This window comes from Salmo trutta, chromosome 32 (genome assembly GCF_901001165.1).
Source record: "Salmo trutta chromosome 32, fSalTru1.1, whole genome shotgun sequence".
NCBI lineage: Eukaryota > Metazoa > Chordata > Actinopteri > Salmoniformes > Salmonidae > Salmo > Salmo trutta.
The window spans coordinates 2281882-2297414 of NC_042988.1; the positions used below are offsets into that span (position 1 = coordinate 2281882).

Below are 15533 nucleotides of genomic sequence, written 5' to 3' on the forward strand. Positions count from 1 at the left end.
TGAGATCACAATATGACATAGTAGTCGAGATCGAAAAGTTGGAAAACTCACACCTTACCTAAGTCTAGTGTCTAAACTGCAATGGCAAGGACTGCCTCTATTTGAAATGGACACACAGTCACACACTAATATCTTGACTTTCACCCTTATTCACACCCTCCCCGTCCCTCCTTTGTCCCACCTCTTGTCCTCTTCCCATCAGTCCCCCTGATTTGTACAGTATGGCCTTTTCTCTCTTCAACACAATCAACACAATAGTAATGATATAGTGTATGAGTATCTTTTTAATTACAGATGCAAAGGCCTACACGATGCAACCCTGTATAAAGCTAGCTCAGCCATGATAGTTTTATTGTCCAATCGCAGTTGTTGTCTATGTAAAGGATTTTAATGTTTTCATCCTCCCTAGGGCCAGGAGTTTGTCCACATTTTTTGTTTTTGTTTTACCATATGACCTAATTAGAAAAAATCTGGTCCCATCATAGCTCATATAAAACCACTTTTTACAGCTGATTTATTACTATGACAAATGCTACAACTACTGTCCAGAGTTGGTTAGATTAGCCTACTGGGTTCAAATGCCTTATGTTTAATTTTTCTGTATTTATGTATGTATATTCTTTTACTGCTCTAGGGATATAATTACTGTTTGGATAGCCTTATTTACTATAATGTATTGATTTATACCTTAAAGTTTTTCACTCTTTATGCGATGCACACTACAGAGAACACCGGAAGAAGAATTGTCACTGAATTACCACAGTGAATTATTGTAATGTTTGTTTGTGTCAATTAATCCCATTACGGATGGGTTGCGAATTGACACAAAATAACATTTAATTGATTCACCAGATCAGTAAAAACTGGGCCCAAGGAAAACAATTTCCCCCCTACCACCCTGGGACTTATGGTGCCACCTCTGAAATCATCACACAATGTTACATATGAAAAAGCATATCCTGTTTGTAGGATCTACATAAATTGGTGGTGGGGATGGGCTTTGATAGTTTTATGTGGCTCAGTGCAGCTGGTGGCTGCTGCGACAATTAAAAAAATGTAATGGGCTGTTACTGTAAATTCCGGTAAATCTCAAAACAAGTCTCATATTAGGAAAATGTCTATATATTTCAACAGTTTCAAAAATATTGCTCTGCTATTATCATTTAGACTGTAGGAGTGTTGGCTCAAGGAAACAATGTTTACACTACCCTGCTTCAAGGGGGCAACTGTCGGGCGAGTGTCGTGCGCTACCTCTGGAGGTAGAGGTTAAGACGTAGCAAGTATGCACGTTTACATTTGAGTAATATGTGTAGCCGATGTTAATTTTACGAACATTGTAGGAAGTGTGAAGAGGCTCCAAGAGCATTTTTACCCCTCCCCTCACTCTTGAAAACAGTCGCCTCTTGACACACAACTTCACACAACTTTTCTCTTGTTATTAGCGTTCCTTAAACTTGTCTCAAATTATGAAAGGTGTGGTTTCCTCATAACCTTATTGGTCATGCATGGGACCTGCATATTTCTCTCCACTTGCTTATGTTCTATGCAGCATATTATTATTGTTTCCAGACATTGTGTGCAAACTGAACAGATTATCTGAAATAACTAAGTGTGAAGCTGTTCTATTGAGGGCTGGTTTAACAGACTCAGATTAGACCAATCCAGAGAATAGGCTTTTTTTTCTTCAGTTTTAGTCAAATAATGTAGGCTTAACCTTTAGATTAACCTTGGATTATATAGGCCTACTGTTTAAACGGCAGATTCTGTGATTTGGATCTGTTAGCCAAAATTTTGCCATAGTTCAGGAGCATATTAAGATGAATCCAATAAACCATAAATCCAATTGAATTCAATCACTTTTTGACAGCACCCCTTTTGATTTAAACAAAACTTTCCGTACATGTTTGCCCGTGGAGAAGTGGTCAGAAAGTGACTTTTTGGACCTGAATGCCAAAACATTCAGCAGTTAAAGGTGCTTGAAGTTTCCCCATTTTGCATACCCCACCATACCATGAGACATCCATGTCTTCATCCCTGGAAAATATAAACTTTTGAGTTTGATATCATTAAAATAAACAATTATTAATTTAACACCATTATCTAAAAATGCGTAAACTCATAGGGTTTTGTGTTGTGCCTGCCATCGGTTGAGACGCAACATGCTCTTGAATTCTTGGGGGAGGGGTCATTTCAGTCATAGAAATGTAATTCATAGAATGGACCTATCCTTTCAGACCACTGCAATTCAGCTGGTAACCATTGACATTTAAATTGAAATGACATTTTAACTTATTATAACCACAAACTGCCGGTCCACCCACCGTCGAATGTTAATTGAATAGACATGACCATTAAGTTATCTATATTTCTATGATTTCAATAGGATTCCTAAAGAGGCTTGACTGTATAATTCAAAACAACATATATTCCCATTCATGTCAACATTCTCTGATGTGCGGACCTCCAACCATCTTTGTGGTACCAGTTGAAATGTACATTTTTATTCAAATGTTAGTACATTTATGGGCACAACACAACCTTAGATTATAGGGCTGCATGATTAATCGAATTCAGATTGAAATTGCAAAATTGACGTGCAATAACCATATCGCAAGAATCTGCAATTTTCTCTGTTCTTTGACAATGTTAGTACAACAAAGACTAGACTGCGGTACCTCCAATGAGATCCGCTAGACTCTACATGCACAGAGGACGCTGACCAATCACAAGTGGACACTGCATGCACATGCTGGCCAATCACAAGCGTCCCCGCTTAAAGCGCATGCTGGTGAGGAGAGAAAGGGCTTTACCAAAGACTACTGTATGAGGTTTAGAAACTATGTGGCTTTACATCATAGGGTGTGTCAGAAACATGAGTGCTTCTAGTGCTAACACGAATGTTGATTTGGTGCCAAAAAGGGTGCATCTTCAGTGGTATGGCAGTATTTTGGCTACAGGCAGACCGATGTTAACCAAATGCAAGTGTTGTGCAAAAAGTGCTTCAGAGTTGTGGCGACAACAAGAGCCAACATGACACCTTTTTATTAAATAATTTGAAGAATAACCATCCCCTACTTTACGATGATTACATGATAAGAAAAAGTGCCCAACAGCAGCCCTAGAGCCGCAACCAGCCACCTAGGTTAAAGGGCAATTCTGCCACATTTCAACCTAGTATTCATCACCTCCAGCGCCAAACAAGTGTCTGCATACTGTGAAAACGTTTCTATGATCTGTGGCTAAAAATATAAGCAGAGAGATCCTAAAAAAATGCTTCTGTGACATCACAGGGTAGGATTTTCAAAACTTGCAACGAGTTTCTATCCCAAGGGTGCTATTTTCTTGCTCCCAAAGTCACCACGAATCTCAGTGTTTGAAAATCACTGTTTTTAAAATGTTGAAACTTTTGATGATGTAATTGGGTTGAACTTTTTTAACTATATTTTTTTCTACAAAAACATTTTTGCATATGTTGACACTGGTATTGTGCTGAGATAATGAAAATTAGTGGTGGAGTTGCCCTCTTAAACAGGCATTGATTGCCCATGCGTTTTCAAGTATAACTCCCTACGAAAAACATTCTGCACACGTAGAAATCACAGAAGCTGTTGGAGTCCAGGCAGTGTTGCAGCCGGCCATGACCGGGAGACCCATGGGGCGGCGCACAATTGGCCCAGCATTGCCTGGGTTACAGGAGGGTTTGGCCGGCAGGGATGTCCTTGTCCCATCACGCACTAGCGACTCCTGTGGTGGGCCGGGCGCAGTGCACACTGACATGGTCGCCAGGTGCACGGTGTTTCCTCCGACACATTGGTGCGGCTGGCTTCCGGGTTAAGTGGGCATTGTGTCAAGAAGCAGTGCGGCTTGGTTGGGTCATGTTTCGGAGGACGCACGACTCTCAACCTTCGCCTCTCCCGAGTCCGTACGGGAGTTGCAGCGATGAGACAAGACTGTAACTTCCAATTGTATACCACGAAATTGGGGAGAAAACGGGGTCTAAAAAATAAAGAAATCAGAGGCTATCACATAGCCAAAGACATGGTTCATATTTACACACACAGCAAAGACTGCTTCAAGAAGATGATGAGCAAGCTGGCCATGCGATGGAAGATTCCATCTCGCACATATTTCTTCCAAGTCGAAATCCCAACACTGAATAAAAAAAATGAAGGGAGAAGGTGAAATATTGCGTTGAATGACTGGACCAGACTCCAATGTTATGGACATCGGCTGCACCTTGCAATCGGTATTACATGATTTTAATAAGTCACTTTGACTTATAATTTCAATTATAATAATGATTGAGCCTACTTATAATGACACAATCATAAGCTTCATATTCCACCTGCAGCCAATTGGTGCCTGACTAAATAATTAACTTAGGTTATTTAAGAACTCATAATGGTAAAATAGGAACTCATGCAATTCATCAATTCATTAGTAAGTGCTGTGCTTATAGCACTCAATATTTTGATGACCATGTTAAAAAAGTATGTTTGTTAATATGTCGCTAATTTAAGTGTTGGAAAAGCTTTATTTAATTTGGTTTTGTATTTAGTAAGCACAATATGTATTCATTCATAGGATCTCATTTTAGAAGTGATGGCACTTTGACTTCTTATTTCAATTGTTTTAACCATGTCTGATGGTCGCATTTTGTAATCGCAATTGATATTTTAGATATTCTGTCCAAATCGTGCAGCCCTATTAGATTATGTAAAATAGGGTATAAGCTACAACATATGCAAATGTGTTTTTTAAACGTTTTTTTAGATAATTGATGTTAAAGGTTAAAATGACATTCACTTAGATTTTTTTTTTAATCCAGAAATTAGAAAATAGTTTCACAACCCCTGTTTGTAGGCTTTTAAATTAGATCAGTCTCAACCTTTTATATTTTGCAGTGATGAAGATGTGGATGTGTAATCGTATGGTGGGGTATGTAAAATTTTAATAACATTTATCTCTTGAATTTTTTGGCATTCAGGTCCAAAAAGCTACTTTCTGAGCACTTCTACAATGAGCAAAAAAATCAATAATGAGTTCCGGAAACCGGTAGTTCGTTATGTTGATTGTGTACACATGCGCTGCACACACAGCCTTGTTTGAGCTAATCTGTTGGACAAAGAGAGCACGCAGCTCTCAAACAGCTGGTTGTTGCAAGGAGCAGCTCACCGAAGACCAACACCGGTAGGAAAGATGTTCCAAGTGATATCTAGCAGTAAATGCTAAGGCAAGAATGGGTATGCAAACAAGGTATTTAAAAAGTTCAAAGTCTTGGTTAAATATTTGCGATGTGCAATTGTCATCATGGAATAGCCCATCTTGAAAATCTAACTTTTCCATATGGTATTTGGTCCTTGAAGTTATCATAGTTGATTTAGAAGTTCTACTGCTCCAGTATAATTATTTTGTGATTTTCATTTCTGATCTGTTTTTATGAGCGATGTAGCCGCTTTCGTATGTTTCCAGGCATTTCAATTTGAGTTTTTTGCGTTACTCTGTTGCGTTAACCATGTGCGGTTATATTGAGCAAGACAACATCAGAAGATGGAGCCGACAGACCTGGCAGCCGACAGACATGGCAGCCGACAGACAGTATTTTGTTTTTGTGTTATTTCTTAGATTATTAGCCCTGAAAGTTTTTTTTGTATTATAACATAGTCAGAAAATACTTTTGGATATCAGAGTGGTGGTAACTCAATACAACTTTCCCAAATTGGATCCTTTGTTCGTACCCCCCCAGGCTGCTCCAAGACGCCGCCGGCGGAGAAGAGCTATTGGGAGTGGACTTCTAGTCTGACTCTGGAGGCGTACACACCATCCACTGCTTCCGAGTATATTACTCGCTAATGTTCAGTCCCTGGACCATAAAGTAGATGAGCTCAGGGCGAGGATCTACATACTCTGTTTCACGGAATCATTGCTCTCTCAGGAACTCCAGTCCTTTTGTTCACCCAACCTAGAATATCTCACAATCAAATACCGACCCTATTACCTTCCAAGAGAATTCTCTTCGGTAATAGTCACAGCCGTGTATATTCCCCCTCAAGCCAATACCGTGACGGCCCTCAAGGAACTACAGTGTACTTTGTGCAAACTGGAAACCTCATATCCTGAGGCCGCATTTATTGTAGCTGGGGATTTTAAACAAAGCAAATTTGAGGAAAAGGCTACCGAAGTTCTATCAACACATTGCCTGTAGTACTCGCCATTCAAAACTCTGGACCATTGTTACTCTTCCTTCCGAGATGGCTACAAGGCCATCCATTCGGGAAAATCAGATCACGAATCCATTCTGCTCGTCCCTTCTTATAGACAGAAACTCAAACAGGTAGTACCCGTGTTAAGATCTATTCAACGCTGGTCTGACCAATCGGAATCCATGAAGACAAGTCACTTTAATAATGTGTGCATACTGTTTTAGTCATTTCATATATGTATATACTTTATTCTACTGTATTTTGGTCAATGCCACTCCGACATTGCTCGTCCTAATATTTATATATTTCTTAATTATCTTATTTTTAGATTTGTGTGTATCTGTTGTGAATTGTTAGATACTACTGCACTGTTGGAGCTAGGAACACAAGCATTTTGCTTCACCCACAGTAACATATGCTAAATATGTGTGTGTGACCAATAAAATAAAATTTGATTTTGATTTGTTGGCTTCAACTAGGTTTTCCATACAAAGCGTTCCATTACAAAGGTAATCCGATTTCTGGTTGCTTTCTCATTTAAAAACATGATACAATAACCCCTCAAGAACTCTTCAACATCTCAAATGGAGAGATTGACTAGCCACCACATGGACAGACTTCAATAGTGTGTCGGTGTTGAGAGCAAGATGTCTATTAGGGATGTCCCCAACTAAAGAAAAGTCGTCCTCATCATTAGGTCGAAATGTTTAAAAGTATTGTGTGTGCCAAACAGTTGCTGTTAGATTACAATATTAAAAAAAAAAAATCTGACCATAAATGAATGATTCATTGATACAGTAGCTTATATATTTAAATATATGCCTAAGTAAGTTATGGTATTAATACTAAACAGGACGCACTCTTAGGCCTGCAGCTCGATGGTGGTTATGCAAGGCTACTGTACTAATGACATGCAACTGGCTCTATGTATGCGGATGACTCAACACTATACACGTCAGCTACTACAGCAACTGAAATGATTGCAACACTTAACAAAGTGCCGCAGTTGGTTTCGGAATGGGCAGCAAGGAATAAGTTAGTTCTACATTTTTCCAAAACTAAAAAGTGTTGTCTTTGGGACCTCAACTACATCTCGTAATGATTAATGTGGAAATTTAGTAAATCGAGGTGACTAAACTGCTTGGAGTATCCCTGGATTGTAAACTGTCATGGTCAAAACATATTGATACAACAGTAGCTAAAATGGGGAGAAGTCTGTCCATAATAAAGCTCTGCTCTGCCTTAACAACACTATCAACAAGGCAAGTCCTATAGGCCCTGGTTTTGTCACACCTGGACTACTGTTCAGTAGTGTGGTCAGGTGCCACAAAGAGGAACTTGTGAAAATTGCAGTTGGCTCAGAACAGGGCAGCACGGCTGGCCCTTAAAAGTACACACAGAGAGCTAACATTAGTGACATGCATGTCAATCTTCCACGGCTCAAAGTGGAAGAGAGTTTGACTTCCTCGTTAGTTCTTTTTGTAAGAGGTGTTGACAAGCTGAAGGTACCGAGCTGTCTGTTTTTAAAATACTAGCACACAGCTCGGACACCCATGCATACCCCAGAGGTCTCTTCACAGTCACCAAGTCCAGAACAGACTATGGGATGCGCACAGTACTACATAGAGCCATTACTACATGGAACTCTATTCCACATCAGGTAACTGATGCAAGCAGGAGAATCAGATTTAAAAAGCAGGTAAAAATACACCTTATGGAACAGCAGGGACTGTGAAGTAACACAAACAGGCACAGACATGCATACAAACACATGATAACATATGCACTATACACACACGTACACATGGATTTCGGATTGTAGATATGTGGTAGTGGAGTATGGGCCTGAGGGCACACACTTAGTGTGTTGTGAATTCTTTAATGAATGTATTGTAATGTTTTTAAAATTGTATAAACTGCCTTAATTTTGCCAGACCCCAGGAAGAGTAGGCAGCAGCTAATGGGGATCCATAATAAATACAATTACTACCGCCGACATTACTTATTATAATGATCAAAATAAACATTTTAATAATAACAATTAGAAGGAGATCAAGAAAAGGGAGGGTATAGGAGCGAGAGCTGAGTGCATATTATGTGTGACCAACAGACGCCTCACAAGTCCTCAACTGGCAACTTCATTAAATAGTACCCGCATGGTATTCCATAAAAAATCAGCCGTTTCCAGCTACAATAGTCATTTTCAACATTAACAATGTCTACACTGTATTTCTGATCAATTTGATGTTATTTTAATGGACAAAAAATGTGCTTTTCTTTCAAAAACAAGGACATTTCCAAGTGACCCCAAACTTTTGAATGGTAGTGTAAGTATTCAGACACTTTACTCAGTACTTTGTTGAAGCACCTTTGGCAGTAATTACAGCCTTGAGTCTTCTTGGGTATGAAGCTACAAGCTTAGCACAATGTATTTGGGGAGTTTCTCCCATTCTTCTCTGCAGATCCTCTCAAGCTCTGTCAGGTTGGATGGGGAGTGTCGCTGCACAACTATTTTCAGGTCTCTCCAGAGATGTTCGATCTGGTTCAAGTCCGGGCTCTTGTTGGGCCACTCAAGTACATTCAGAGACTTGTCCCGAAGCCACTCCTGTGTTGTCTTGGCTGTGTGTTTAGGGTTGTCGTTCTGTTGGAAGGTGAACCTTCCCCCCAGTCTGAGAACCTGCTCCAGAGCACTCAGGACTTCATCAAGGACTTCTCTGTACTTTGCTGCATTCATCTTTCCCTCGATCCTGACTAGTCTCCCAGTCCCTGCTGCTGAAAAACATCCCCACAGCATGATGCTGCCACCACCATTCTTCACCGTAGGGATGGTGTCAGGTTTGCTCCAGACGTGACGTTTTGCATTCAGGCCAAGGAGTTCAATCTTCAGTCTTTAGGTGCCTTTTGGCAAACTCCAAGCGGGCTGTCATGTGCCTTTTACTGAGGAGTGGCTAATGTGTGGCCACTCTACCATAAAGGCCTGATTGGTGGAGTGCTGCAGAGATAGTTGTCCTTCTAGAAGGTTCTCCCATCTCCACAGAGGAACTCTGGAGCTCTGTCAGAGTGACCATCGGGTTCTTGGTCACCTCCCTGACCAAAGTCCATCTCCCTGATTGCTCAGTTTGGCCGGTTGGCCAGCTCTAGGAAGAGTCTTGGTGGTTCCAAACTTCTTCAATTTAAGAAAGATGAAGGCCACTGTGTTCTTGGGGACCTTCAATGCTGCAGAAATGTTTAGGTACCATTTCCCAGATCTGTGCCCCAACACAATCCTGTCTCGGAGATCTACGGGCATTTCCTTCGACCTCATGGCTTGGTTTTTGCTCTGACATGCACTGTCAACTGTGGGACCTGGGAAGTGATCTGAATACTTTCCAAATACGCTGTATATGGATGATTTATAAAGCCAGGCACATTTAACTGTTAGGCTATTGATTATAGACCTAATTCAATTGGGGTTTCCTATCTCCTGAATTTTCTTAGACAATTAGGCTAAGGCAAGGGCTGTTTCCTCGTCTCTGCTGCTGCTGGCTCCGACACATGGTTCTCAATTCTAATATGATGGTTAACTTTGCTATTATGCAAATAGCAACATAGGGAAAGGCAGCAATTCTACGGTGCACTGAAGATTGTTTCAGAACCGCGAACAGCGACCGTATCCAACTCGGGAGAAAGCACATTTGTTATAAAATAATATTAGATTGATTAGTGTTGCACCATTATTTTTTTACATAATAACCGAATACAATTTCAGTATCTCACTTTGAGTGACTGTGCCATCCCCGTGGCCTCATCAATGGATTAGTCCACGGAGACAGGCGCAAATCATACCGGTGTATTTTCTGCCCGATTTAAAATAAAAATCAATTAGGCCTGCTCGACTAAAGAAATCTCGTTCGACCCACCGCCTATCGACAAAACAATCGGCCAGTCGACTAAATGGGGTCAGCCCTACTGTTTATTTAGCCAGGCCATGTCCACATTATTCTGACATATTTTAGAATATAAAAAAATTATGTGAATGTCAACGTATAATGCCATTGGGAAGGCCTAATAAAAAATGCATTATTCTTAGATGTAATGCATACGAATGTAGTGGGGGGGTTCTATAGGCTATTACAACAATTAAATATACAATTTAGGTCCTTGAAAATTACAATGAAGCACTTGGAAAAAGTCCTTCAATTTCACTTGCCAATGTCTGTATGAACTCTATAGACTACTTGATCAGCCCAGAAATTAAAGATTCAAGTCACCTGCTATTGAAATTACTCGAGCCATTCACATTCTCATGGTGTGCCACTGGCAAATTTACCTGAATGTCAATCCCTGGTATGTATATGGGCATATTTTTGTCCTTGTTTTTAATGAGCCACATTAAATCTAATTCCTTACAACTTTGGTTGGTATGGCAATAAAGTATTAAAACTTGAATCCAAACTTAAATTGCTGTCCCACTTCCTCCCCAGGTAAGAGCAAGGAGGCGGAGATCAAGCGGATCAATAAGGAGCTGGCCAACATCCGCTCCAAGTTCAAGGGGGACAAGGCACTGGATGGCTATAGTAAGAAGAAGTATGTCTGCAAGCTGCTCTTCATCTTCCTGCTGGGACATGACATCGACTTTGGACACATGGAGGCTGTCAACCTGCTCAGCTCCAACAAGTACACAGAGAAACAGATCGTAAGTGAAGTGTGCGTGTGTGAGAGAGAGCACCCAACTTGTATGAATGAAAAATGTATGTGTGCTGTGCCCTTGTGGCTATGTATGTCTGTGTGGGTTGTCTGTATATTTTCAGTTTGTGGTACTCCGTTTCTCATTGTCTGTTTGTCTCTATCTTGATATCCCAGTCTCTGTTTTGTCAGTTGGTTGTACTGGTTGCCTCCCACTGTATTTCTTTTTCTCTTAAACGGTTCTTTCAATGTTGATACTAAACCTACACTGGTGCATTTACTTAACCCATTCTGGCGTCCTAGTCTTCTCTGTCTATATTTGCAGTACAGCAGATCATTGAACTTAGTGTCATTCATTGGAAGGTCAAGCTCTGCTTTGGTATACAGCTATTTTGACCGGAACATTCAATTGCCAGATCAAAGACTTTTAAAAGTCTTATAAGTAGTGTTATATATGTCACGGTATGTATGACTATTGGGTTATATGATATGTATATAAAAAGATTTAACTCTTGGGTGTGTTTCAGTACAAACTCTTTCACAATGGTAGCCTTTGGTCTGGTTTGAATACTTTGAAAATGCGTCCTCCTTCCTACCTTTCCTTCCTTGATAATCTTGCCATGTCAGATTAGTGGTTTCATTTTTCCATGCCACATTGCACATTCAGTGGGGTGCAACATTGTGGAACATTCACATAGAAAAATACTGTGGAGACTTGCCTCTGATGTTTACAGTAAGAAATATATCATCAATTTTAAAAAAAATGTTTATTTAACCTTTATTTAACCAGGTAGGCTAGTTGAGAACAAGCAGTGCGACACAAACAACAACACATGGAATAAACAAACATACAGTCAATAACACAATAGAGAAAAAAAATCTATATACAGTGTGTGCAAATGAGTAAAGTTAAGGGAGGTAAGGCAATAAATAGGCCATAGTGGCAAAATAATTGCAATTTAGCAATTAAACACTGGAGTTATAGATGTGCAGAAGATGAATGTGCAAGTAGAGATACTGGGGTGCAAAGGAGCAAAAAAATTAATAACAGTATGGGGATGAGGTAGTTGGATGGGCTATGTACAGGTGCAGTGATCTGTGAGCTGCTCTGACAGCTGGTGCTTAAAGTTAGTGAGGGAGATATGGGTCTCCAGCTTCAGTGATTTTTGAAATTCATTCCAGTCATTAGCAGCAGAGAACTGGAAGGAAAGGCAGCCAAAGTAGGTGTTGGCTTTGGGGGTGACCAGTGAAATATACCTGCTGGAGCTCGTGCTACGGGTGGTTGCTGCTATGGTGACCAGTGAGCTGAGATAAGGCGGAACTTTACCGAGCAAAGACTTATAGATGACCTGGAGCCAGTGGGTTTGGCGACGAAGCGAGGGTCAGCCAATGAGAGCATACAGGTCGCAGTGGTGGGTAGTATGTGGGGCTTTGGTGACAAAACGGATGGCACTGTGATAGACTACATATAATTTGCTGAGTAGAATGTTGGTGGCTATTTTGTAAATGACATCGCCGAAGTCAAGGATCGGCTGGATAGTCAGTTTTACGAGGGTATGTTTGGCAGCATGAGTGAAGGATGCTTTGTTGCGAAGTAGGAAGCCAATTCTAGATTTAATTGTGGATTAGTGTGAGTCTGGAAGGAGAGTTTACAGTCTAACCAGACACCTAGGTATTTGTAGTTGTCCTCATATTCTAAGTCAGAACAGTCCAGAGCAGTGATACTGGACGGGCGGGCAGGTGCAGGCAGCGATCGGTTGAAGAGCATGCATTTAGTTTTACTTGCATTTAAGAGCAGTTGGAGGCCACGGAAGGAGAGTTGTATGGCATTGAATCTCGTCTGGAGGTTAGTTAACACAGTGTCCAAAGAAGGGCCAGAACTATACAGAATGGTGTCGTCTGCGTAGAGGTGGATCAGAGAATCACCAGCAGCAAGAGTGACAACATTGATGTATACAGAGAAAAGAGTCGGCCCGAGAATTGAACCCTGTGGCACCCCCATAGAGACTGCCAGAGGTCCGGACAACAGGCCCTCTGATTTGACACACTGAACTCTGTCTGAGAGGTAGTGGTGAACCAGGCGAGGCAGTCATTTGAGAAGCCAAGACGCCTGTTGAGTCTGCCGATAAGAATGTGATTTGCAGAGTCAAGTCTTGGCCAGGTTGCTGAATACAGCTGCACAGTATTGTCTCTTATCGATGGCGGTTATGATATCGTTTAGGACCTTGAGCGTGGCTGAGGTGCACCCATGACCAGCTCAGAAACCAGATTGGTCTGTAGCAGTTTGGGTCTAGAGTGTCTCCCCCTTTGAAGAGGGGGATGACCGCGGAAACTTTCCAATCTTTGGGGATCTCAGACGATACGAAAGAGAGGTTGAACAGGCTAGTAATAGGGGTTGCAACAATTTCGGCTGATCATTTAGAAAGAGAGGGTCCAGATTGTCTAGCCCTGCTGATTTGTAGGGGTCCAGATTTTGCAGCTCTTTCAGAACATCAGCTATCTGGATTTGGGTGAAGGAGAAATGGGGGAGGCTTGGGAAAGTTGCTGTGGGGGGTGCAGGGCTGACCAGGGTTGGGGTGGCCAGGTGGAAAGCCTTGCCAGCCGTAGAAAAATGCTTATTGAAATGATCAATTATAGTGGATTTATCGGCGGTGACAGTGTTTCCTAGCCTCAGTGCAGTGGGCAGCTGGGAGGAGGTGCTCTTATTCTCCATGGACGTTCTTGTGTCCCAGAACTTTTTGGAGTTTGTGCTGCAGGATGCAAATTTCTGTTTGAAAAAGCTAGCCTTTGCTTTCCTTACTGCCTGTGTATATTGGTTCCTAACTTCCCTGAAATGTTGCATATCGCGGGGGCTATTTGATGCTAATGCTGTACGCCACAGGATGTTTTTTTGATGGTCAAGGGCAGTCAGGTCTGGAGTGAACCACGGGCTATATCTGTTCCTGGTTAAAAAAAAAATTGAATGGGGCGTGCTTATTTTAGATGGTGAGGAAAGCACTTTTAAAGAATAACCAGGCATCTTCTACTGACGGAATGAGGTCAATATCCTAACAGCACGGGCTCTGAAGATAGATGGGGGGGCGATCAATTCACATATGGTGTCCAGGGCACAGCTGGGGGCAGAAGGTGGTCACTCTAACTCTATTCACTCTCACACAACCCAGGTTCAGGGGGATATAATTTAAATGATTTTATCATGCCTCTTTAGTGTTTGGTGGAGGACCTCTCCAATGCACCTTAAGACAAAACAATGTTTACGTCTCAAATTACGGGTGTGAACGTTTTAGGGATGACCCCAGCTAGTCGACTGGTCAATTGTTTGGTTGATAGGCTGTTGGTCGACCGAGATTTGTTTTTAGTTGAGCAGTAGCAAATATATATATATATATATTTTTTTTTTTCTATGGCACACGAGACACCTGTCTGATTTACGCCCATCTCAGTGAACTAATCCATTGCGGAGGCCGCATGGATTGCACAGTCCAAGAAGGTCAGTGTGGCTAAAATGCACAATGCACGTCTCTCTCCAGTATGCGCTCTCTCCTGCCAATTTGTACACCTTCATTGTTTGAATTGTTTGCCTGAGTGTCTATCAATTCCCCATTACATGCAGTACCAGTCAAAAGATGGACACACCTTTTCATACCAGGGTTTTTCTTTATTTTTACTATTTTCTACATTGTAGAATAATTGTGAATACATCAAAACTATGAAATAACACATATGGAATCATGTAGTAACCAAATAAGTGTTAAACAAATCAAAATATATTCTATATTTTAGATTCTTCAAAGTAGCCACCCTTTGCCTTGATGACAGCTTTGCACACTCTTGGCATTCTCTCAACCAGCTTCACCTGGAATGCTTTTCCAACCATCTTGAAGGCGTTCCCACATATGCTGAGCACTTGTTGGCTGCTTTTCCTTCACTCTGCGGTCCAACTCATCCCAAACCATCTCAATTGGGTTGAGGTCGGGTGATTGTGAAGGCCAGGTTGTTATTTACGAGACAACTTTTTAAGTGTTTCCCAAACAAGCACGTATAGAGAACGTTCTCTAACTGCGTCGTTAGACCATGTGTCGATACTGATAGGATCGAAAGAAAAGCAATGCTACTCTCTTTTTTGCCCTCAGTACAGACTGCTATATCGGTCCGCTAATAAAGGACTAGTAAAGGCCCAGTGCACTACTACACCCCTACTTCACACAGCTATGTAGATTTTACCACCTATGACTGCAAATAGGCTATTGAGGCACCTTTATTATGCTTACCCAATAATGATGCACTAAATCACAGATGGGTCACATCATTGTGCAAATGTCACACATCATGAAACACATTGAGGCCAAAAATTTGACTGTAGCCTAGTCGCAAAATAGAACTCAATTGATTTCAATATGATTGAAATAGCCTATATAGGCCCATGTAGCCTGTCTCTTAATGCAGTCATCTCGGTTTTCATTTGAAGCTTAATATTATCCTTTTTTGTCAATTGCAAATACTTTGGCAACTCAAATTGTATGCGTAGATGGCTTGACAGAAATGGCAGCAGAAGGTGAATATTAAACTTTTGTTGCACACATATCCAGATGATGCTGCGTACCATTTTGCTCAATGACACTGTAGGTATGTTCGAGGCGTAACGATGCACTTTTGCTGCTCTAC

General features: G+C 41.2%; 1 protein-coding gene across 1 annotated transcript in view; it reads left to right on the forward strand.

The window, feature by feature from the left end:
- ap2a1 (adaptor related protein complex 2 subunit alpha 1) overlaps nucleotides 1-15533 on the forward strand; it is a 61646-nt gene that overhangs the window by 2274 nt on the left and 43839 nt on the right. The window contains exon 2 of the mRNA XM_029727035.1: nucleotides 10667-10878. Coding sequence (XP_029582895.1) covers nucleotides 10667-10878 — 212 coding nt within the window. The remainder of the gene's footprint in view (nucleotides 1-10666; nucleotides 10879-15533) is intronic.